Genomic DNA, 22,875 nt, shown 5'->3' with positions numbered 1-22,875 from the left:
ATGTGAATTTTTTTTTTGTTACCATAAAGCCGTAGCGGGATTTTAGTTGCGTAAAAGAAGCTTAAATATTGCGTCAAAAGCTTAGGGCTTTGCGCGTTCAGGTGGTCCTATATTGGCGTGTGCTGTACACTGTTCAAAATTGCAAATAAGTTAAGTGTTTTACCTGGGCACTGGGCATTTTCGATATATCTTAAACCAACATATGCAAATAAATGTAAGATAAACGGAGCTTTGACTAGTTGTTTGAGGGTTAAAGCTTAGCTTAAAGCACGTGGCTTTAAACTGTGATTTTATGCTGCTCTCTTACGCGGAATGAATTTTATCCATTCATAATGCAAGTTTTAAAGCTTTTTATAGCTTAAAGCTGCACCCAAGGTTGTGCTTAAAGCTGTGCTGAAAGCATTAGGAAATTGATATTTATCTTTCACTTCAAATCTTAAATCTTAACTTTTTCGTAGTATGAAAAGATATTCTCGACCTACGCTAAAGTCTTCTAACTCTATGTCAGTAATTATTTAAAAACTCTAGAGCTTGCGCCTAGCAGCTTAAAGCTAAACTGACAACAAGCTTAAGCACTTTGTTTAAAACTTTACTGGTCCTAAAAAAGTTTGCTTTCCTTCTTTTAATCTGTTACAGTTTACGGGTAGATTTTTAGCCGTTTATCAGCTTTAAAATTGCTTGTCTGTTCTTTAAAAGAAGCTAAGAATTAAAGTGAAAATTTAATTACTTTTGAATTCAGCTTTATTTATCTTGCCCTTTAAAGCTCTTGCGAAAATAAAGCTTAGACAAAAGCTTTATTACTGCTTTTGCGCCTGTGGTTCCTTTTTTGGGCTCTGTGAGCCCTCCCGTCTACTTGGCTCCTTGTCCGCCGGGCCACGCGACGACCCCGTCACGGCTGGCGGCTTGCCCGGTGACGTTTTCTGCACGCTCGGCGGACTCTGCCGCTTCAGCCGCTGCCCGTGGACGGTGGAGAACATGTTGTGATAGTGTTCGCGACGCAGCTGCTCGAACTGCTCCCGCCGCTGGTGGCTCTGCTGCTGCGCCTGCGCGTCGCTGGCATCGCTGCCCGACTCCCGGCCAGCGGCGGCATCCGTGGGCAAATTTATGGTTATCGATGGATGGTTGCTCAGATGACTGTTCCGGTAGCTGCCACTGGCGCGCAATATAGAGGCGGGTCTGGAATTGAGCTGACCCTCTTGCTCCCGATTATCGTCCATGAAGGGTTATTTTTTGTTGCGTCTCCTTTGTGATTTTGATTAAATTAAACGTTTTTTGTTTTATTTTAAAAATTTTTTTGATTTTATGGAATAACCAAAAAATGTCAACAGACAATTTTGTAAATGCTTCAGTGATGTATTTTCATTTAATGCGTCGCCCCGCATTGTGTTGTTGGGCTGTCGCTCGCCTGACAAATTAATTAACGTTTTAACAAATTAATGCCACGAAAAATTCGTATTGATATCAGCTTTGTATTTCTTGTGCTTTTTCTATTTTGTTTATTTTTTTCTGCTACTGTTTGTAATGGCCACAAAGACGACAAATTAATCAAAACGCTTAAACACAAGCTGCACGCTTTTGCTGTCAAAAAATAAACAAAAATAAATTTAAAAAAAAAAACAGCTACAACAAAAGACGAATAGACCACAGAAAAACGCAGAAAACTTGAAATTTAAATATAAAACAAATTAATAAACTCAACGCCAGCAGCCAAAAAAAAAAAAAAAAAAAAAAAAAACCGACAAAATGTTCATTCAACAAAAGTAAACGCAAATACGAATTTCAATACCAAAAAAATGAGTAAAATACGCACAACTTAATTAATAGCGTTGAGGATTTAAGCATAGATTATTATAAACATTAACTAATATACACCATTAATCAAAATTTACAAAATATACATATGAAAACTTGAGAAACATTAGCGCCCACTATTGCCATGACCCAGCTACAGATGAAGATACATATCCAGATACAGATACAGATGCAGATACAGATACAGATACAGATACAGATGCAGATGCAGATGCAGATGCAGATACAGATACAGATACAGATACAGATACAGATACAGATACAGATACAGATACAGATACAGATACAGATACAGATACAGATACAGATACAGATACAGATACAGATACAGATACAGATACAGATACAGATACAGATACAGATACAGATACAGATACAGATACAGATACAGCACACAGTTAAAGATACATTTCGGGCCTAATCTCATAACTTAATTAATGGCGTTAAAAGCAAAGCATAGATTAACATTAACATGAACTAATATAAACAATTAATCAAAATTTAAAACTTAAAGAACATCTGGAAACTATTTTCGCCCTGGCCTAATATAGCTGCAGATACAGGTACAAGAACGAACTACGGCGCCACAGATACATTTCGAGCCTATTCGTTTTGTGGCTGGCCTAGCTTATTGGCTTATTGTCTTATTAATATTAATGAGACACGCCGTTTGTCTCATTCAGCACCTGAGGTGTTCGCCCAAATCTTTATACACAAAGTCACGATAGTTTTCATTGTTTTACACATCTATACGGTTCTGTATCTTTGTATCTTTGTCGAGTCGCGCTTGGAGGGTGGTCTTTGTTTTGGCTTAAAAGCCTTGTGGCCGCTTGTGGCGCATATCAAAAAGATTGTTTCAACAATTTATTGACTTTATTTTAATTGAGTTGCTAATGAGGCGAAGAAAAAAGCTAAAAGCCAACAGCTGTCGCCTTGCCTTTCAATATTATTAATTATGTGGGAAAAGTCAATTAACTAAATACCATTTTATAAATTTATAAATACATAAATATTTGATTCAACACGTGACAAATCGAATTATGATTTGAGCCTTAGAAATTAATTAATTACATATCACGAGTGTTGAGCATGATTAACTTCTAAATATGGGTGTTTATTTAAACGATATGGCAACTTTGTTTATATCAAATATGTGTGCGTGGGTATCCATACCGTCTATATTTAGGTGCTGCCACGTTAATATTAAAATCAGAGATAAATAAATCTAGTTGATAATTGTAAAAAGAAATCTAAGTATAAAACATTAATATAATTAATTGATATAACTGATTTGTCTACAAGTCTATGATATCTAACTTTGCTTAAACGTGTTGGGAATTATAAGCGAGGTTTATATATTAAAGCCTTCTTGATTACAATACAAAGCAGAGCTCATCTCATCGACTTTAAATATGTACTTACGCTTAAATCTAGCTAAAAATTGATCAATAGGTAGAATATTTTCAAGAAGAACTCAATAGCAAGCCCCGCACTTGAGCTAACGCTTAACCTTAAGTGTCTGAATACCCTTCAGGCTAAAGACAGAGGCTGCTCAGTTTTCACATTAACTTTGATAATGCACTCGCCAGCAAATGCATTTAGTCAAGTTCAAGTTGACTCTTCAAACTGGTCCTCAAATAGATAGATCGATGTTGACTTCAATGCTCGCTCAGATTTATTCAACACTTCTGACGCACTTCTAAGCCAAGTTCAGGGCAGCGCGACCCCTTTGTTTGAGCTATAGGAAAAAAACTAATAGTCTGTTCATTTCGTTGACTAACGCTTTTTTATGAATATGTTTTTATGTTGTCTCCTTTTTCTTATAAGCACCACTAAATGGTTTTGTATCGTGTTACGTTTGGGTTTCTGTTTCTTTTTTCTCGTCGCGAATTTGCGCGACATTCATTGATAAACATTTTTGATTGTAGATATATGCAAATTTCTGCTTGTCGTTTTGCCTTTTTTTTATTTTTTTTTTTTTTTGTTCTTTTCCTTTTAGCGATTTATTCCAACAGGCGTAGGCGTAACAATAGACACCATTAGCATATGTCTGACTGATAGAGCCTAGCCCCAAAGCCAATTAGCCATGCCATAGATCAGCACCGTTAGATACACACACACACACACACAGGCATGTGTGTATAAATATACATACATATATCTTATAGATCGCAACGGTAGCTGTTATATATGTTTGGATATGATGGGTTTTGGGGGAGAGGCTTCGAACAGCGCAGTTAATTTGCCGATCTGGCAACATAATCGCACCATAAACAATTTGAACAATTGCTAAGAACAACAAAACACAAGCAACAACAACAACAACAACTAAGTAGCTGCTACCAATCGCCAAAGCAATTTGCAATAATCAACATTGTTTTAACAAACAAAACAAAACAGCGAAAAAAAAAAACATTGCAAAAAACTTTAACAAAAAATAAAATAGAGAAAAAAAAAGACAACAGAAAATACACTTAACAATAAAAACAAGAGTGAACTTTTAACAGCCATTTGTCGAAGTGCAAATACCCTATCTGGCACATGGCATATGTGCTTTAGAAGCAACTGATCCTAATCTAATTCCTAATTCTAATTGAATTGAAATAGCATTTAGACAAAACTTGTTGTAAAAATGTATCTCAAAATAACGTAAGCGTTTCAGTTTAAACGAGAAATTGTGGAGCACAAATATTCGACTTTTTTCGACCTGTTATTCCCATGATAGCTACACGTTATAATCATAGACCGATGTTTATTAGCTTTTGCTCTTACTCTCGAACTCGCAATTTTGTTATTTTTAAAAAAAGCCAAAGCTTTGTTCAGATTTTGTCTAAAACCCCGAAATATTTCATAATCTACAAAAACAAAATACTTAAGAGAAATGTTCTATATATTAGGAAGTTCCTGGCCAGTTCCTATATGATATAGTCCACCGATTCACCTTGGAATTGGGCTGAAATATTATATATATATTTTATGGTATCTGGGAAATATGCTGGACATTTCGTGACAATATTTCTAAGAGCCGCAGTTAGGGTATAAAAATGTTGCGATTGTTTGTTGTAGAGCAGCGGCAACAGCAGCAGCAACAACAACATAAAATCGACAGCCAAACAGATCACGATAAATCAATGGCTGTAAAAAGCCAGCAACAACAACAACAAAAACTCCAGCAACTGCCTTTAGCTGCTTTATATATAAATTTGTGGCAGGCAGCAGCAGCAGCAGCACCAGCAGCGGCAGCAGCAGCAGCCAACACGAAATGAGCGACGACGTGCAGCACGAGTTGCAGCAAGCCAACCAATGCCAATGCCCCACATGCCCCAATCCCCCTCTGCACAGCCTCTGCCACACTCTGAACCTGGCTCACTTGCATGCGCGTCCCGGCCAAAAAGCACTTGCAGCTGCCAAACATGAGGCTGGCTGGCTAGCTGTCGCAGGAGGGGTGAGCCGGGCTTCAGCTGGGTGTATTTGGGGCCTAGCTGACCCAATGCTGATTATTAGCCATGGCTCGTGGTCCGCAAGAGCTGCAACTGCGAATTGGACTGGGGCTAGCTTTGACTTTAGCTGGGGCCATGTTGGTGGCATGTTTGAGTTATGGCCACGTTAGGAGCTTGTTGCAAATGTGTAGCATTTGCCTCCGCTTGTGTGTGTGTGTGTGTGCTTTGCGAGTCCAGCTACACCGGGGGTAAAGTTATCCGCGGAAAAAAAATTGATATCATTTGCCTCTGGTTACTTAAAGTTGTCTCAAGCCAAGTCAAGATAGGCAAACTCTGCTTAAAGTTAAACTTACACCTGTCCAAAATTTGCATATTATATTCATAAATTATAAAAAAAATATTAAATAATCAAGCCTGTAAATTCGATATACTACTAGGAAGCGTCTTTTTGTGCAGGCAAGTAATTCATTTGGGAAATAAATATGTATGATGGTTAAATAAATCTATTCATATAGGAAATTTATAATAAATTTAAGAGAAAGGTTCAATTGTAATAGTTTTTATTGTGTATCAGAAAATAACCTATCACACAATGCTGAAACTTACATGAATGTGGCCAAGCTTTTAAATAAGCGAAAAAATTTAAGAAATTTAAAAGCTATGCAATTCGATATTTATCGCTTATATTTAAAGGGCTTCTCATTAAGTGCATATTTGATCTTTGTAAAATTATTTAATTCTCTTTTGGTTTTCTTGACAATATAAGCTCCATTTAAAAGGATAGCTTGTTTAGCATGTTTTACAATTCTTTTGAGTAATGCATTTGTGAAATAATGAAAAGAGAACACAAATCGTTAAACTTATCGATTGTTGCCAAATAACAATCGGACCTGACAGCTGTAAAGTTGGCGATGTGGCAACGCCAAGCTTCACCTTGTGCTTTCTTCGCGCTTACAAATTGTGAAAATCTGTAACAGTCCCAGTTAATTAATAAGTTACGTAGGAAATTGAATAAGCCTATACATTTCGTACCCCGTCTGGAGTTATCTGGAGTGATCTTCGAGAGGAGCGCTCATTAGCTGTACATTTGCCGGAAAAGTGGCAATCGCTGCATCAGCATCTTCCTGATGGCGTTTCCCATGTCAACTTTGTTTGGCTATAGCTCAACGTAAGTCGTAATCGCATTAAAAAATGCCTCTCGCAACATGCAAAATAAATTACTTAAAGAAAAAATATCAAACGTCAACACGGATCAGATCGGTTTAGTTTTGGCCCCGGTCCACAACTCGACTCGCTCGCTCGCTCGCTCGATCTTCTCACGGAAGCTGCTCATTAGCATGTCAAATGGTACGACAGACTATGGGGACGGGCTTTAGATAGCTTCTAGACGGCCGACAAATGAGCGCCCGGCAGGGGAGGGGAACAACTAATTAAATATATTTAATTCCAATTTATGGCACATAAATTAGCTTAGGCTAGGCGCAGTCTTCAGTTGAATTTATGCCTGACTTATCGAACTTCAACTTGAATTCATTCTCTTTGCAGATCTCGCAGCGCCACGCCCTCATCCGCAACATATCGCAGCGGCAGCGGCGGTGGCATCTCACCCAATCAACAGCAGCAACAACAGCAACAACAACAACAACAACAGCAGACGCCACAGCAGCAACGCCTGAGCCCGCCCAGCTCCCAAGCCCACATGCCCCTGCACAATTTGTCCACGAATCTGTTGAACAGCTTTCAACAGGCGGCGGCCGCCAGCAGCAGTCAACGCAGCAGCGCTGCCGTCGCCGGCATTGGCAGCAGCAGCGGTGCCAACAATGCGGGCAGCGGCGCCGGCAGCGCTGTCACCAGCCCAGTTGGCACAGGTGCCGCAACAACAAATGCCACAGATTTCTCCACGCGCAACTATTCGGATATCATGCGCTGCCTCGCGGCCAAATACAACAATGCCAATCCCAATGAGTAAGTGCATCCAAATAGATTAAGTATCCAAAAGCGTATAATTCTATTTAAATCGGATACGTCTGATGTCCGACTAAAGAGAGTGAGACATAGATCTTAGATAAAACAATATAATCTCATAAAGTCAAGTCGCCTTAACACCAGATCGGCAGAACTAAATAAATAGCTTCGACTAAAAAACAGCATGTGTTCAAAACAGACACAGAAGGTCGCAGTGCAGGGTTATTCCAAATAAATATTAATAAAAGATCTGTAAAAATGAATTCAAATAGTTAGTCGGCTAGTTTCTACTACAATCTTCATGGGCTATGCTTCAACACAAGACAGCTATTTAAAATATATTTAACATAACAAAAGATATTGTTGTGGGTCAACATTGAAGCTGTTTTTCTAAACCCAAACAAATCTGTTGTTCAAGAAAAATGTTCCAGAATGACTAATCTGATAAAATGTTGTAGAACAGCATATTATATTGTTTTCCTATTCCGATTTCCTATCTTTGTCTTTTAATGAGGAAATTAACCCAGGAACTATCCAGCCTGTTAGTCCCCCTAGAGTACAGTGTTCGCTCGACAATTAAAATGTTTAGAAAGAAAGAACTTCAAAAATGTGAATATGATTTTTAAAAATATTTATTCATTCACAAATAAAAATGTTATACAAAATTCTTAATAGTGCCTACTAATATACAATAGTAATAGTTTCTACTAAAATTTAAATTATATAATCATTTTCTGGACACTAGGAATTTTAAATTTAAAAAAAAAAAAAAAACTATTCCGAAACAAAAATCTTAAATCTTAATAGAAATATAAAATAAGTTACGAACTTTTAAAAATTAATTAACATTTTTTAAATGATCAACTAATCTAACCATATTTATTCCCTAACTCTTGCAGCCATCATGCAACCCGTCGCAATTCCTACTATGACAGCAGCGGCAGCAGCAGCGCTGGCGTCGGTGTTGCTGCAGCCGCATCGACTGGCGGCACGGAGCGCAGCGGCGCCAAGACGAGCAATGTGAACTGCAGCAGCAGCAGCAGCAGCGGCGGCGGCGGCGGCAGCAGCAATAGCAACAACACAAACAATGCGAGTGGGTCAACCAAAAAGCTATCGCCGGCAACGGCGGCCAGCTTGAGAGAGGTCAAGGATTGCTCCGTGACGTTGGCGGGCGGCGTTGGCGTTGGCGGTGCTGTAGGCGTGGGTGTGGGCGTGACTGGCGGATCCAATGCAGCTGGCAACAGTCTGCCGCCAGCTGCGGCGCAGTCACCCACAGAGCAGGCCAAAAGCCAAATGGCCGCTGTGGTGGCCGCCGCCAGTGTTTCGCCTTTCATGAGCAACTTTTTGCCCTTCTCGGGTGGCATTTTTCCAATGATGGACATGAGCAGCACACAGGCGCTGTTAACGCTGGTAAGTTGACCACCCAAAAAGATGTTCGGCCTGTCTCAGACACAACCAACCCTCCCCTCTCTCTCTCTCTCTCTCTATGTGTTTGTTGCAGGCGCGTGCTGCCAAAGATGCTGAGATACACCAAATATTGCGCGGCAAGCAGCAGCAACAGCAGCAGCAGATGCAGCTTAAAGGCAGCAGCTCGAATGCCTCATCGCCCAGTGCCAGCGCCTCGAGCACGCCACGTCCCAGTCTAAATGCCGCACTGCAGCAGGCGGCGCAATTTGTTACACCCGCTTTAATCTACTCGGCGCAACTGCAACAGCAGCAGCAACAGCAGCAACAACAATCGCATCACGCCTCGCGTCAGTCTAGTCCACGTTCCAATGCGGAGGCTGCTGCGGCGCCCAATGCTGCAGCTGCGGCAGCAGCGGCGCCGCTAGACTTGAGCTCCCAGCCGCCAGCGGCCAAACGTTTTAAGGCTGAATCATCCACAACAGCAGCAACTGTTGCTGCCACTGCAACTGCAACATTGGGCTTGCTGGCGGCACGTCGTGCCAGCTCAACGGCAGCAGCAGCAGCAGCAGCAACAACATCATCTAGCACACCATCCCCGCCACTTACGGAGCAGAAGCCAACACTGGAAACAGCCGAGGGCCAAAACAACGCCAACGCAGCAGCAACATCAGCAACATCAGCAGCAACAGCAGCAGCAACATCGCCAGCGGGCACAGTGCGTCAGTGTCAGGCGCAGAGCGAGGAGGTTAACTCCTGGTCTGTGGACGATGTCTGCAACTTTGTGGGTGGAATTGATATATGCGCCGAATACGTTCAGGTAAGCCACATTTACCAGCTATAAAACCAGCTTAGGCCCAGTTTTGCCCAGTTTTGCACGGCCAACTTTGGTTGATTAAGCTTCGATTTCGTAGCCACATGCAAATTGCTTTAAATTGCCACCGCCCCACTCCGCCATTCCATCCGAACTTCTAATTAATGTTTATGGTCTGCAAGCGCAACACAACACTGTTTGTTTGTTATCTAGATACAAGCCCACGCTCGATTAAGATAGTGCGCAAGAGAGACAGAAAGCTAGAGGCAGAGAAAGAGAGAGAGAGAGAGGGGGGGGGGGGGAGATAGTCGGGGCAGAACCAATTACCATGTACTCAATGTGTATAACCAATCAGTATATCTTCAAATCTTTAAAATAACAAAATTTCCACACTTGAAAAAAAAGTGTTGAGAAAGGATAAAGTAGATTGAGGTTAAGATTGACATGAGATTTTTAAGAATAAAGATTGCAATTAAGACATGCAGAACTCTGCGCAAACTATTTAAATATCTTGAAAATTAAAAGGAAAAACGTTACAAATTTTTTCTTATTTACTATAACATTTCAATATATTTTTCTATTTTTATTTTAAACATTTTCTTGATTCACAAATAATCTTGATAGTGCTAGACAACAACAACTCGAGTGAATAGTATTTCAAAACTAAACTTATCACCGTAAACCCCACAAATAGGTCTGATAATAAACTAATATAAAAGACTGAGAAGCGCCCGAAAAGATAAGATAATTTCCCAAAAGAAATTAAAACAATAATCAATAATACACTAAAGAGCCCAAACGTAAACGTAAACGTAAATCAGTTCTTGGTTATAAACGAACCCAATCCTATCGCATTTAGCTGCCCCTATACCATTTATGCCATGATTAAATACTGAAAATGTCTTGTTAGATTGTCAATAAATCAGTTTAAAAAGCTTGCCAATCATATCATTTACAACTACCCCTACACAATTTATTCTATAAATAGATTCATAGTTCGATTTTTAGTCTGTGCTGAACTCCGATTCAAGCATATTGCGCCCCTATACCGTTTATTTTATGAATACCAGATTAATTAGGTAAAATATCCTTGTTATACCAACCCTATACGATGTGATTCCCAAAGAGACTTCATCTGTGTTATCTTCCCAAGGAATGGATGCCCCAATATCATCGCAGCTATAATTCGATCTCAGCGAACCTTAACAACTTTAAAGTTTCCCATTTTAAATGTATTCCATATAAAGCTGCAACTATACCACTCTTTTTGTTGGCTAGATCCTAATGAGCTTTACCTTTTATACTCCTCACATTACAGTTGCCCCTATATCATCCATCCTATGGCCCCATTACTGTCAAAGTTCATTTACCCAATGGCAATTCGCACTTTTCAAAAGTCATGAGTCCGCAAACTGTCGGCGCAGCTTCCTGTCAGCCCCATTGGCATGCCGCAAGATTAACTATGCGTTTGAACTTGGCAGGGAGGGACTGGCAACTGGCAACTGGGAACTGGGCTGTATGTGCACCGGGATTTGAACTCCATTGGCGGCCATTAATATTGTTTGTGTGTGTGTATGTGTGTGTGTTTGCCACGCGAGCGTCGCCTCAATGCGAATGCTTGTTGTAATAAAGCTGCGAATGCGGCCAAGTGCTGTGGCATCTATCTAACTGGCCTAGCCGAGTGCTCTGCCCGTCTGCCCGTCTGTACGTCCGTTTGTCTCTCTGTCCGAGCTGGTTGTTGGCTCGGCTGCTGCTGCTCCACATAGCTCGATGTTGTACGCTGTTGTTGTGGCCCAGGTGATCTTTTACGACCAGTTCCGGCAAGTTGAACGACTTTTGATCGGTCAGCCGCTTGCGGTCGACGATCGGTCAACGTCAGGCGTCATTAAAGCCACAGTCAGAGCCAGAGCCAGAGCCAGTCCACAGATCCTGCTACACGCGTTAATGGAGGTGAAAACACGGCCACAGTCGCCGCAACGCAAGCTGGCCTCGACTAGCCTCAAACTCAAGCCTAGACTGCAACTCTTGCAAAAAAAAAACTATAAAAAAATAAGATAGCGTTAACAATTAACATGAAGCTGGCTTAAGGTGTTGACACATTTTGATGCATATTAGCCGCTAACATGCTCGCATAGCCAGGTCTCCTGCCTCCTGCCGCTTACCGCTTGCCGCTCACCACTTGCCACTTGCCACATGATGATGCGTCAAAAGTCGCCTAATTAGCGGGGCCCCAAAAGCCGCTTAACAGCAACGGCCCATTGAAATCTGCTTAGCTTTGGCCAAAACAGTTCAAAACCGACATTTGCTGATATGCGCGAACCAGTTTAACTATCAAACACACACACACACACGAATCGGCCCCGCCCCTCTTCCCACCACACCCTCTTTTTGATTTTTTTTTTTTGTAAGAGCGCCAACAACTCCGCCCCATTTTGCGATAGACAAAAAGCCAATTGGCGTAATATTCAATTGAATTTATGGCCACAACGACACTTGGCCAGTTTCTGCCCCAAGACTTACACCTTTTGTGGCAGCCAGCGCTGAGTTGCATGCAACTTGTTGTTGTTGTTGCTGTTGTATGCCACATGCCTGCTCCGGTCGCACGTTAGAAGCAACTTTGTCGCTGGCTTTGGTGCTGTCTGGAGGCTTTTGAGATATTGCGGAGGTTGTAAATATTTAGTGCAGAGGTTGCTGCGCAATCCAATATATATGAAGACATTGAGAACTGGTTCAGTGACATTGGCCGGGCCTAGACCTGCGACTCGTACTGCGACTCGGACTGCGACTGGACCCGGGGCCTCGGCCTGGGCCTGCGCTTGTCGCATCATGTTGCAGTCGGGGCCCCAAAGAGCGGCTGCAGCAAGTGTTATTGATATTGCTCAGACTTTGGTCACAGATTGGCATGCACTGAAAGACAGCGCACACACGCGCACACTCGCACACACACGGGCAGCTAGATATAACCATAAGTTGAAAAGATCTCGAGTCGAGTTTGCTGACCAACCAACCACGCATGGGTGGCTCGATGCGACGGTTTATTATCGCCCCACCATTCCGTAACGTTCATGCCAAATGCAGATGAAGTTATAACTAAACTTGACCATCAGCTGCCTCTGCAGCCTTTGCTGCTGCTGCTGCTGCTGCTGCACCCTACAGCTCTGTGCCAGCAGGATGCGATATTTTTTATATAGTTATATATATTTTTTACATCTCTCTTCTTTTTTTTTTGCATTTTAAATGCACTGATTTATGGCTATATTAAGGCACAATAATAATTTCTATGCGTGATCACAGCAGCTGCAGCTGCTATGCAGTCATCTTTACCCTCTCTCTTCCTCTCTCACTCTCGGGCTCACTCTCTTTTTAGAATGGTAAAAAGGTTATAATGCTTATGTGCTTATATACGATAAAGTATATGTATATATATACTAGCAATAAATAAAGCATAGATTTGGGCGTGCGTGTGTAAATACATATATATACCAAACGCAAACCAAGCTTATTTGACGCTGTGCTGCAACTTTAAATAGAACGTATTTCTATCAAGTGCCCGTCTCCTCGATTCTCAAGAATTAAAGTAGGCTCTGCAGTTATCTGCTTTTTTTGTGGTTTTATTTTTTGTTTGTTTTTTTTTGTGTGTGTATGTATGTATGTATACATGCATGCATGTGTGCATGTATGTACATATGTATGTGTGTACATATATGCATATGTGTGTATTTATTTTTTTGTACATATCTATGTATGTATGTACCTAAGTATATGTGTATGTATGTGTGCATGTATGTAGGTATCCGGACATTCATTCATACATGTACGCATGCATGCATGCTTGCATATGTACAAAATAAACATGCATACATGTATGTATAAACGGAATGCACTGAAAGCTGAATTTTTTGTAAAGATAGCTTAGCGCATGCATCAGGGTATCTCCTAGTCGGAGACTTTCAGCTCTGTTATTTTCGACTGTGCCGCGTGCCGCATTTCAGAATTTGCTTGCTAAATTGCAGGCGATTGAGTTTGTGTCTCTTGTCTTGAATTATGCCTTGATTCAGTCTACTGAGACAACCGGTTGCTTTGCGGGGGCAGAGATCATCTTAAGATTAAGATGTGCATCAATAACCAACAGTATCCATTACAACTAAAAGTCGAAGGAGAATGTGATATATATATATATATATATATATATATATATATATCGAAGATGAAATAAGGGAAATTGCTCTAAAAAGATAGTATTTGTTTGTGCCAAAGTTACTAAGTATTATCGTCTGGAGTATAGCTTGGCGATGCTTTAAAAGCTAGTTGGAAGCCTGCCGCTTCTGTATGCTACTATCCTAAATGTGTCTCCCAGGCGATACGCCTTAATATATTGCAATTATTGGTATAAAAGCTCACAATATAAATGTATAACAGAGCTCCTCTTCTTAGAGTTGTATTATAATTCTTTACTTTTATGTTAATTTGAAATTAAGAATCAATCCTTTTACTTAGACTGGTTAATAATGATTCGAACCCTGAACACATATTTTCTGCTGTCTCTATTACCTGACTCTCTCGATCTTGCACCTGTTAAATATCAGTTATATTATTATTATATACTAAAATATCTCAGAAGCTCAACCTTAAAGCTGCTTTTTCACCTGTATCTCAACTGTTTTTTTATTATTTCATCTGTGTATTTTACTCGTTTGCCCATTAGTCACACTTATCTATCATGTGAATTCTAGTGTACTTAATCAAAATGTAATACTGTTATTTCCCACCTGAATGGTTGAGTATTTTCTGCTGCCACTTCAAAGCTTAAGCTTTGAACTTGCCTGCCCTAAATGGCCCGAATTAGTTTTTGTTGTTGTTGTCTGAGAGTGTTTCTGTGTGCGTGTGATGACATTCAGGAATGTTTCCCAAGACCAGACACAGGCTACAAGCTCTGAACCTCAACAAAGCTGTCAAAAAAAAAGAGAGAAAAAAAAACGGCAACCAACGCGGAACTGTCTGTCGCCCCTCCCCCCTCCCATGCCACCAACAAGCCAGGCAAACTTCATAGCCATTTGCTGGCTTGTTTGTCTTGGCTTGTAGTATCTCCATCTTCGGTGTCGGGGTGTTCGGGTCTCTCGGCTCGGGCCAAGTACTTAGTTGTACTCGTCGCCATCAGGCCGTCATAGTCGCGGTCGTACTTATTGTATTTGACATGCCAAATGCCAAAAGTACACGTAGGCGTCATAAGATTCATGACTCGAACTCGAACTCCGAAAACGAAAACCAAAATACGAACAAAAAATAAAGAGAGCTTGTCTGCACAGCGCCGAACTCTGTATACCCTTATGGGAGCTTAATAAAAATCTGTGTACAACTTAATATTGTCATTTTATACAAGGGAATTTTGTTGAGTTTGGTTTAGAAAAGCTTTATTTATAAGTTTTGTATATAGACTATAATTAGGGTTTTGCTTAAGATAAGATAATATAAAGAAGAAACAAAACTTCTTTTATATATCAGCTAGTTTTATTATATTTACTTTTTACAAAAATATGAAGCATATATACCAAGTTTCATAAACACAGCTCCTCAACTTTGTTAGTTTGGATGGAACATTAGAGTAGTGTATTATTAGAACTCACAAAAGTTCGAGTTTGGCCACATTCTGCGTTGCGTCTTATCACTGTAACACACCCCCTACTATATATATTACTTTATACTTGAGTATATAAAGAATCACCAATGCCTGTTACACATTTAACGACGCCTAGTTAATGCCCGTTGCGTTAGGGTATTCGAAACGAGAGAGAAAAAAAATCATGGCATGCTTTAGCCCACGGTGTCGTGTCGCGGCCGCTGAGAGTCGAACGTTCTGCCCGGGCTGAGACGGAGACTGAGCCCAGGCACAAGACAACGTGTTATTGTTGCTTGGGTTCACATAAATGTCAAGCAGGCAACAGCAAATGCATAACTCGAACTCGTACATGCTCGCATACATAGATATATACTATATATACATATATATAGATAGAGTGTAGATCGCCTTAGCTCTAGATATTGCGGCACAGTTAACGCCCCCGCTCAAACATTGCAGTTGGCCCTCGACTGCAGCTCGTATGCATTTCAAAGTCGACCCTATTATTAGGCGCACAGTTTCATATTTCAGCATTACAAAACTAAACATCATCATCTGCATTACAATAACGATCATCTTCAGCCTCATGATGATCGTCAGCATTTTGCACAAAATGTCAAGCTCCTACTCCCGCTCCCTCTCCCTTAAGCTCTTTGTATATTGCGCAGGTTTCGCACTTGTCACTTGAGCCTGAGCCCAGAGGTCTCTCTCTCCGTCTTCACATCTGTGTGTGTCTCCTCTTTATCTATTTTCTAGCTGCATCTCTTTTGTGCATTATTTGTTGATCTCAGCTCGTATTAAAGTTCGATTTTTTATCGCATAGTCTCGGTCGTTAGTTTGGCTTTTCGCATAGACCTTACAACCATCCATAACTGTCACACATGCTGGCTAAAAGTTTTATTTCATTTTCGGTTTTCTCAATTTTCCCCACTCGCATTCGCTCTTATTGGCCCGTTGCTATTGCCATCTCGTTCTGTGCCCCGATTTTGGCCTATTCAATTGATTTGGAAAGTTGCATTAAAATGCAATTTGAGCCGTTTGGGGCAAAAAGCAAATTGTTGCATATGAGTTGGGCTTTTGCAGGAAGTTGCCGCGGGAAATGACTTGGCTTGCAGCAAGTGCAGCTTGTGGGCTTTTCAAAAAGCAAAGGTTTCTTTTCATTTCTTATTATTATTATTTCTTTCGGACGAATAGAAGTGAATTTGTTACAGCACTTGAATTGTATGACTTGCCGCTTTTGTTTGGTTACAGCTCAATAGTTAATGATATATTAAAGATCAGAAGTTAATGCTGACTCTGTTTTCTCGAGTCAGTTTTAACGACTTGTGTCGATTTATACTCCTATGTCACTGATATGTTTATAATTCGAGTTCTTTAGTGTTGGGCAAGGCCTTGTAGAAAATGCATCGCAGTTTTTATCGGTATATATATGTATTTCTTCTTTATCGATTTTCAATCTATCTCTCTCAACTTTGAAGACTGATTCATGTAAATTTTCAGTTCTGTAAAACTATTGAAAGTGTTATCGCCAGCTATCGATTATCGATGTTAACTCAAGCACTATCGATGTCGATATCGTCGACAGTAAAGAAATAAACATTTTTTAACATTTGTGCATTATATCGATTATTTTCTGATTTAATAATACGATCATTTATGTTTATCGATAGATTTTAATCGATCATTTAATTCAATTCCGACTATCGATAACTTTTGCACAAACAAAAATTTCGATTTGACCTATAGAAAGCGTTCACTTTTGTACTATAATCAACAATATTTGCATTCATCTCTCGCTTGCCGATTTAATCGGATCAAAAAATCTTGTAAGTGTTATGGTTATAGCGCCTCAAGTTGCGTTGCCTTTATGCATACTAACGGTATAGACTGAGCTTTCATATAGCCCCAAAGAAATGCCTGGCCTAAACAAAAAGTGGCCTAATGATTATAAACGTAACGATCTTGGCCAGGTTGCAGTTGTTGTTTTGCGGCGTTGGCGGTCAACGCATTATCAGCTAGCCTCAGTCAACAGCAACAAAACTGCCGCACACGAGACAACAGGCAACAAGGGGCAACAACAACAACAACAACAACAACGGGCAACTGAGGCACGTGCTAAACATGCAACTCCTACTCTTGCCACGGCCAAGGCAACAGCCAGAGCCACAGCCACAGACACGACCGACCACCATTCAGTCTCAGTCAGTCACTTTTGGGCTTCATGTTTGTGGCTGCATGCGGAGTGGGTTGGGAAAGGTGTGCGGCTCGAGAGCAATATGCTAGCCATTAATCCATGAATTACTTAAAACCACATTCCGTGCCCGCCCCGGCTAACTGCTGCGGCAGCGGCGCGGGGCAACATTTAAATTGCCCGCTTACCGCCATATTTCAATATATTGGCAACTCGTCGTCGTCCTCATCCTCATCCTTATCCTCGCCGGTTGCTGGTTGCTGCTGGGGGCCGCCTACAAAAATCGCAACGACAAGCAATTTCTTGCTGCTCCTTTGGCGATTTTTTTGCCCACTTTTCTTTTTTGCTTTTGATATTGTTGCACGATAATGATGTCGTCTGTTTGATGATGTTGGCCATGGCCAAGGAGCGCAGTTAGAACAATCACCTACATTGAAGAACTTGCCAACTTTGGGGCAAAAATCACAGCACGAAAGCAAATGATTGCAATCGACGACGAGAATGTTGCTGCTGCAACTGCAACTGTTGCTGCTGCTGCCGCTGCAGGCCATGCAAGTTACAGCCGCCGCATGCTGGTGCAGAGGTTATATGCAGCGAAGGTTAAGAGGTGGCCACACGGCGCACAGAGCTGCCATTTAACTGACAGCCAGCAACAGCAGCAGCAAAAACCAAGTCAGGCAGCAGCAGTCCGAAAGAGAGTAGGAGAGTGAGATCCCAGCCATGACTGGAAGCAACAAAAAAAATCATTAAAAAGCGTGCTGATCGACTAAACAATACCTTATCTTAGCTTAGCAACACCATGAAAAAGTCAATCTGTAATAGCTCTTTTCTTTTTTTTTGTCCGATTAACTTTTAAGTGTTTATGAAAATAGATGAGTATATAAAAGAGAGGCCTTTTCTTGATACCTTCTGGACTTACAAACTCCAGAAATCTCTGCCATGACAAAATTGTGTCTTCAATCGATATCTATCGATTTTGTAAAAATTGTGTAAGCTGTTGAAAAAATACATATATACTTTCCTGCTGCATATGATAAACAAAGACTTGCGTATCCGGTTCTGATCAGGAATCTATATACATATATTCAGGGGCAACTTGTGCTGCGAACATTTGCATAAAATCATCATACCCTTTCTATCAGTTTTCAATATATGCAGGGTATTCAAACCCCAGTCGGAGACCGAAAGTCAAATGCCAAGCAGCAAAGATCATGGTTCGGGTTCGAGTTGGAGTTCGGGATCCCGCGTTGCCGGATTCGAAAAAAGAAGCAGGGCCACAAGTCCCGGCAGGTCGGCAGCGGCGTCAACGTCCACGTCGGCGTCGACGTCGCTCGTGGTGTGTTATCAAAGCTGATGATGATTATACCCACTTGCACGCCTTTTTTGTGTGTCTCCCCCCCAGCAGCAGTTGCCCCCCTTTCGAAGTCAACAGGAAGCCGGCATGAGCTGAGCCACTCTTCAAAAGACTTTGCCAATTGACTACTCGTCGTCGTCGTCGTTGCTGCTGCTGCTGCTGCTGCATACCCTGCAACACGGTTCCTGCTGCTGCTGCAGCAACAGCTCTCGCAGCTCGTTGCATGCATTATTATTATGCGCATGCGCACAGTTGGGGCATATAATCTAAAATTGTATCTTTGGCGTGTAACCCGGGGCACTTTCTGCCGCTGCTGCTGCTGCAGTTGCTTCTCTTGTGGCAAAAAAAAGAGAGAAAACAAAAGGTAACCAAAATAAACAGATTATGTGCCCCACTCGAACTCCGCGCACTACCTCAAGATGCTGCCAAAGAAAATTAACAGCGCTCGCTGTAGTCGAGGATCTTCAAGGGTCTTTGGGGTTCTTCGAGGGTCTTGCCGTTTCTTCAATGCAGTTGAAACCTTTTGTTTGCTGCTGTCCGTTGGGTCACATCAAATTTGCTAATATTTTGACCCCAAGATATAATATCGTGCTGGTCATGATTGCACGCTGGGCTGAAACTCTTGAGAGCTGTATAAATGTCTATATTTATATAAATAATATAGGTAATCTAAATATAATAATAATAATGTTGTTTATTATTCGAGAAGCTACAGACATGACTAAGATATTTTATATATATTTATCGATATATTTATCGATAAAAGTGGGTTATAAATAAAAGTTAAAGTATCTATATAAAATCCTGGATAGTTACACATTTGTAAAAATTGTAAAATCGATTACATGATATAGCAATTTTATCGGTTTTCGATGTGTCCATAAATTTTGTGTATTTTTATATACTTGTAAAACATCGATCTGCTTTCAATAACCTGCGATATGTTTTGTTATCGATAAGTTAACTCTGAATAGTTATCAATTTCCCTAAATTTTGGTAGATATGAATAAGATTTCTTATAGTAAATTTCTGCCTTCAAAACAAGTTGCACATTTCACGATATTATTTGCCATTCGAACCACTGTAGCACGACTTCATTATGCTCGCGGCAGTAGCTGTGAAAAGAAAAATCTTATTTATTACCCAACCCGGAGTCGGACACTCGGCCAAAGGCTGGCAAGATTTTGATGGGCCCTTAGGGCGGCCATTGTGTAATTTACTAAACTATCTAATAGAATAAGCTAGCTTTTTGTTTAAAGCAGTTGCGCAAAGCGTTGCCCGACTGTTAGAATCAATCAAGCGCTAAACTAAACTGGGTCTAAATGCCAGAGCCCAAGCCCAATTTCCAACACCTTTCGGCTAGTGCGCGTGCCCAAGCGATTGCCATTTGTTGCAGTTGTTGCTGCTGCTGCTGCTGCGGCTGATCTTGTATATGCCACAAAGTTTGCCATTGTTGCTGGCAACATGCCCATCAAGCTGGCGTAGTTTGGCGGATGCACTGGCCCAGCCCTTGGATTGGCCCTCGGATTGGCCTGGCTGGGCTGGGAGGGGGATGAGCCCACCTAGTATTGCCTGAATGCGTAACAAGATCAAACCGCAGCCACCGCACACCAGAGGATGTTTGGCATTAAGCGTAATTGCTGGTTGCTTCGGTCACTCGCCAGCCAGCCAGCCAGCCAGACAGCAGCAGCAGCAGCAACAGAGAAACGAAATACAAAATCATTAAATACTCGTACTTGGTAGCTACCAAAATCAAAGCCAAAGTCACAAGTGGAGTGTAGCCAAACAAGTCAACTTTTTAGGTGGGCAGATCGGACCAACAACGAACTGGGCAGCAGCAGCAACAACAACAGCGGCAGCAGCAGCAACAACAACAGCGGCAGCAGCAGCAGCAACTGCCAGCCAAAGGTTGTTGATGGGCCACGGCGACTGTTGCTGCTGCTGATGCTGACGGCAATCAGGTCGAACTCGTAGCCGCAGTCGAGTCGCTTTTGGCCAGACATGAAGAATTACAATGAGTAGGTAGTTGGGCGCAATTGCCACAGCAGCAGCGCAGCAGCAGCAACAAGAACAACAACAACAACAGCAGCAGCAGCAACAGGCCTCAGTTGCTGTCTTGGCAGCAGGTCGGCCCACGTTCCTCGAGCCGACGCGGCTATGTGGACTGCTCCCGGGCATAGGTAGCACAAAAAGCTGTTCAATTTAGAATTCAAATTGTTGTCTTCGCTTGTGCCCCTTGCTGCTGCTGCTGCTGCTGCTGCTGTTGGTGGTGGTACATTTAAAGTTGTTGCTGTTGTTGTTGTTGTTGTTGTTGGGCTCCGGCTTTAAGGTTAAGCAGGTCAAAATCCGTACAACTAAATTGAGCGCAGAAATACAATTGAGCTGCTGCTCGGCGCTGCAGCTTGAAATTCATTTTTGTGTGTGTTTGCCCCGTTCAAATTAAAATGTATTTCAACAGCAGCAGCATCAGAGACTGAGAGAGCGAAAGAGAGAGAGAGAGAGAGAGGGAGCGAGCGTATGCGAGTGAGACAGCAATCGATGACCAGAAGCACTTTTGTAGCCGCTTATTAGTGCGCCCTTCTGTATATTTTATTCTTTTTTTTTTTATTTTTTATTACTGGGGCTTGCTTTGCTTATGAAAAGGGTCCGCGGCACGTTTCGCATTTGACGCTTGAACAGGATCCGAGCTCAACTTTTGACTTGCGCACGGACTGCTATTCATTTAACTTCTTTTGCTTCTCCTTTTTTTTGGGGGTAATTCCGTCTTTTCATTTTTTTGTTAATGGTTTTTCGAAATCCCAAAAAAAAATAAATAAATCTAAAACAAGAACTGCTTTTTACGAGTCTCAAAACTGAGCAGTTCTATGTAAATATTGCGCAACAAAATGACTTTATTTGGCCGAAATTCATTTTTATTGATCTATTAAAGGCGCAAAAAAAGAGACAACGATTAAAAGAAAAACTTGAAATGTCATAAACTCGAGGCACACAAATATTTACGACTTCTCTGGCAACCGATTCCAATCAACAGTTCACGAGCTAATTTTTTTTTGTTTTTCGTTGGCCGACAATCTCTGGATTTTGAGTCGGTGTCAAAACTTGAACTATAAACTTGATTAGATTGAAAAGTTGTAGGCCGCGTGTTGATCCAATGCTGAGATGAACCATTCATGGTTCGAGGGTTGTGTCATAAACCCAATCGAAACTTGAGGAAATTCCATTCATTTGTCTATTGTTCAAAAATATCTTTGGGCTCGAAAATGTTTTTTGTGTATATTTATTTTTGGCACACGCTTAGGAATGTATAATTTATGTTAAGATTCAACTAACTTTCATATGCTAAACGGCTTGAAAACATTTTAATTTGTTGTAGAACACACAAAATCGCTGATAATTTTTATCTTAGGCTTTTTAAAAGTCACACCAAAAAATTAGCATTAAATGGTGCTTTCAGATTATTTACTGGATTAACTGTCAGCCTAACCATTTAGTATGAAATTTATTTACGATATTTAGCGGAAAATAAAATGAGTGGAAATAAATTTAGAAATATGGTTTAACACAATGATATCAATATTAAATAAAGCAGTTGCAGTTTTTAATCCTTTCGTAAATGTGCTGCCAGACTTTACGATTTTACGTCAACTACTAATTCAATTGCTTAAGCGATCTGGCAACACCAAGTAATTATTGTTAAGTTGGCTGCACTTCAAATATTTTGTGAATTCATGCTAAATGTGCCTAACTAGCTTTTAAACAATTAGGTTCATGGCAAACTTAAGTTATTTAGATCAAATTTATATAGTAGAATCTTATTAATAACATTTCTGCATATTTTTTTAATAGATTTTGTATAGAGCTTAGCGAATCTTTTCATGTGTGCTAGAAGTAAGTTTTATATCCTTGAAAGTTGTGCAAGCTAACAGATAAGGCATTCCTCAAACATTGAACAATGTATATATCTAGGCAGCAGTAATACTCGACTCTATCTGGACATACTTGTCTAAGGGAACTCAGGGAAAACACATTATGGGCTAGAACTACGAAAATTGTTATGCAACTTCTGTATTGCATGCTGATCAAGTTAATTTCAATTGTAAACAAATTTAGCCGCATTTCTGGATTCTAATTTATCTCTTAGGCCTACAACAAACTAATGTTTATATTCGTAAAAAGCTTACAACTGGCCTGCTGGGTATCTGCTAGTCGAGTATCTCTTAAAGTTAGAGTCCATTATTGTCTTTTCTCATTTCTAACGCTAACAACGTGGAGCACAGT

General features: G+C 40.9%; 1 protein-coding gene across 3 annotated transcripts in view; it reads left to right on the top strand.

Annotated features, from left to right (window-relative positions):
• The window catches only part of LOC115758396 (pneumococcal serine-rich repeat protein), a 58,058-nt gene that overhangs the window by 27,734 nt on the left and 7,449 nt on the right, over positions 1 to 22,875 (top strand). For 2 of the 3 annotated variants that reach the window (XM_030699035.1, XM_030699038.1), the window contains 3 exons: positions 6,798 to 7,217; positions 8,117 to 8,627; positions 8,719 to 9,441. In XM_030699035.1, coding sequence (XP_030554895.1) covers positions 6,798 to 7,217; positions 8,117 to 8,627; positions 8,719 to 9,441 — 1,654 coding nt within the window. Of the gene's footprint in view, positions 1 to 6,226; positions 6,421 to 6,797; positions 7,218 to 8,116; positions 8,628 to 8,718; positions 9,442 to 22,875 lie in introns of those variants that run through there. The other variant, XM_030699036.1, reaches the window with a different exon arrangement.

This window comes from Drosophila novamexicana, unplaced genomic scaffold, assembly GCF_003285875.2.
Source record: "Drosophila novamexicana strain 15010-1031.04,08,12 unplaced genomic scaffold, DnovRS2.1 tig00000193-arrow-pilon, whole genome shotgun sequence".
Lineage (NCBI taxonomy): Eukaryota > Metazoa > Arthropoda > Insecta > Diptera > Drosophilidae > Drosophila > Drosophila novamexicana.
The sequence above is the reverse complement of the archived record's forward strand: the minus strand, read 5'-3'. Positions and strand labels throughout refer to the sequence as shown.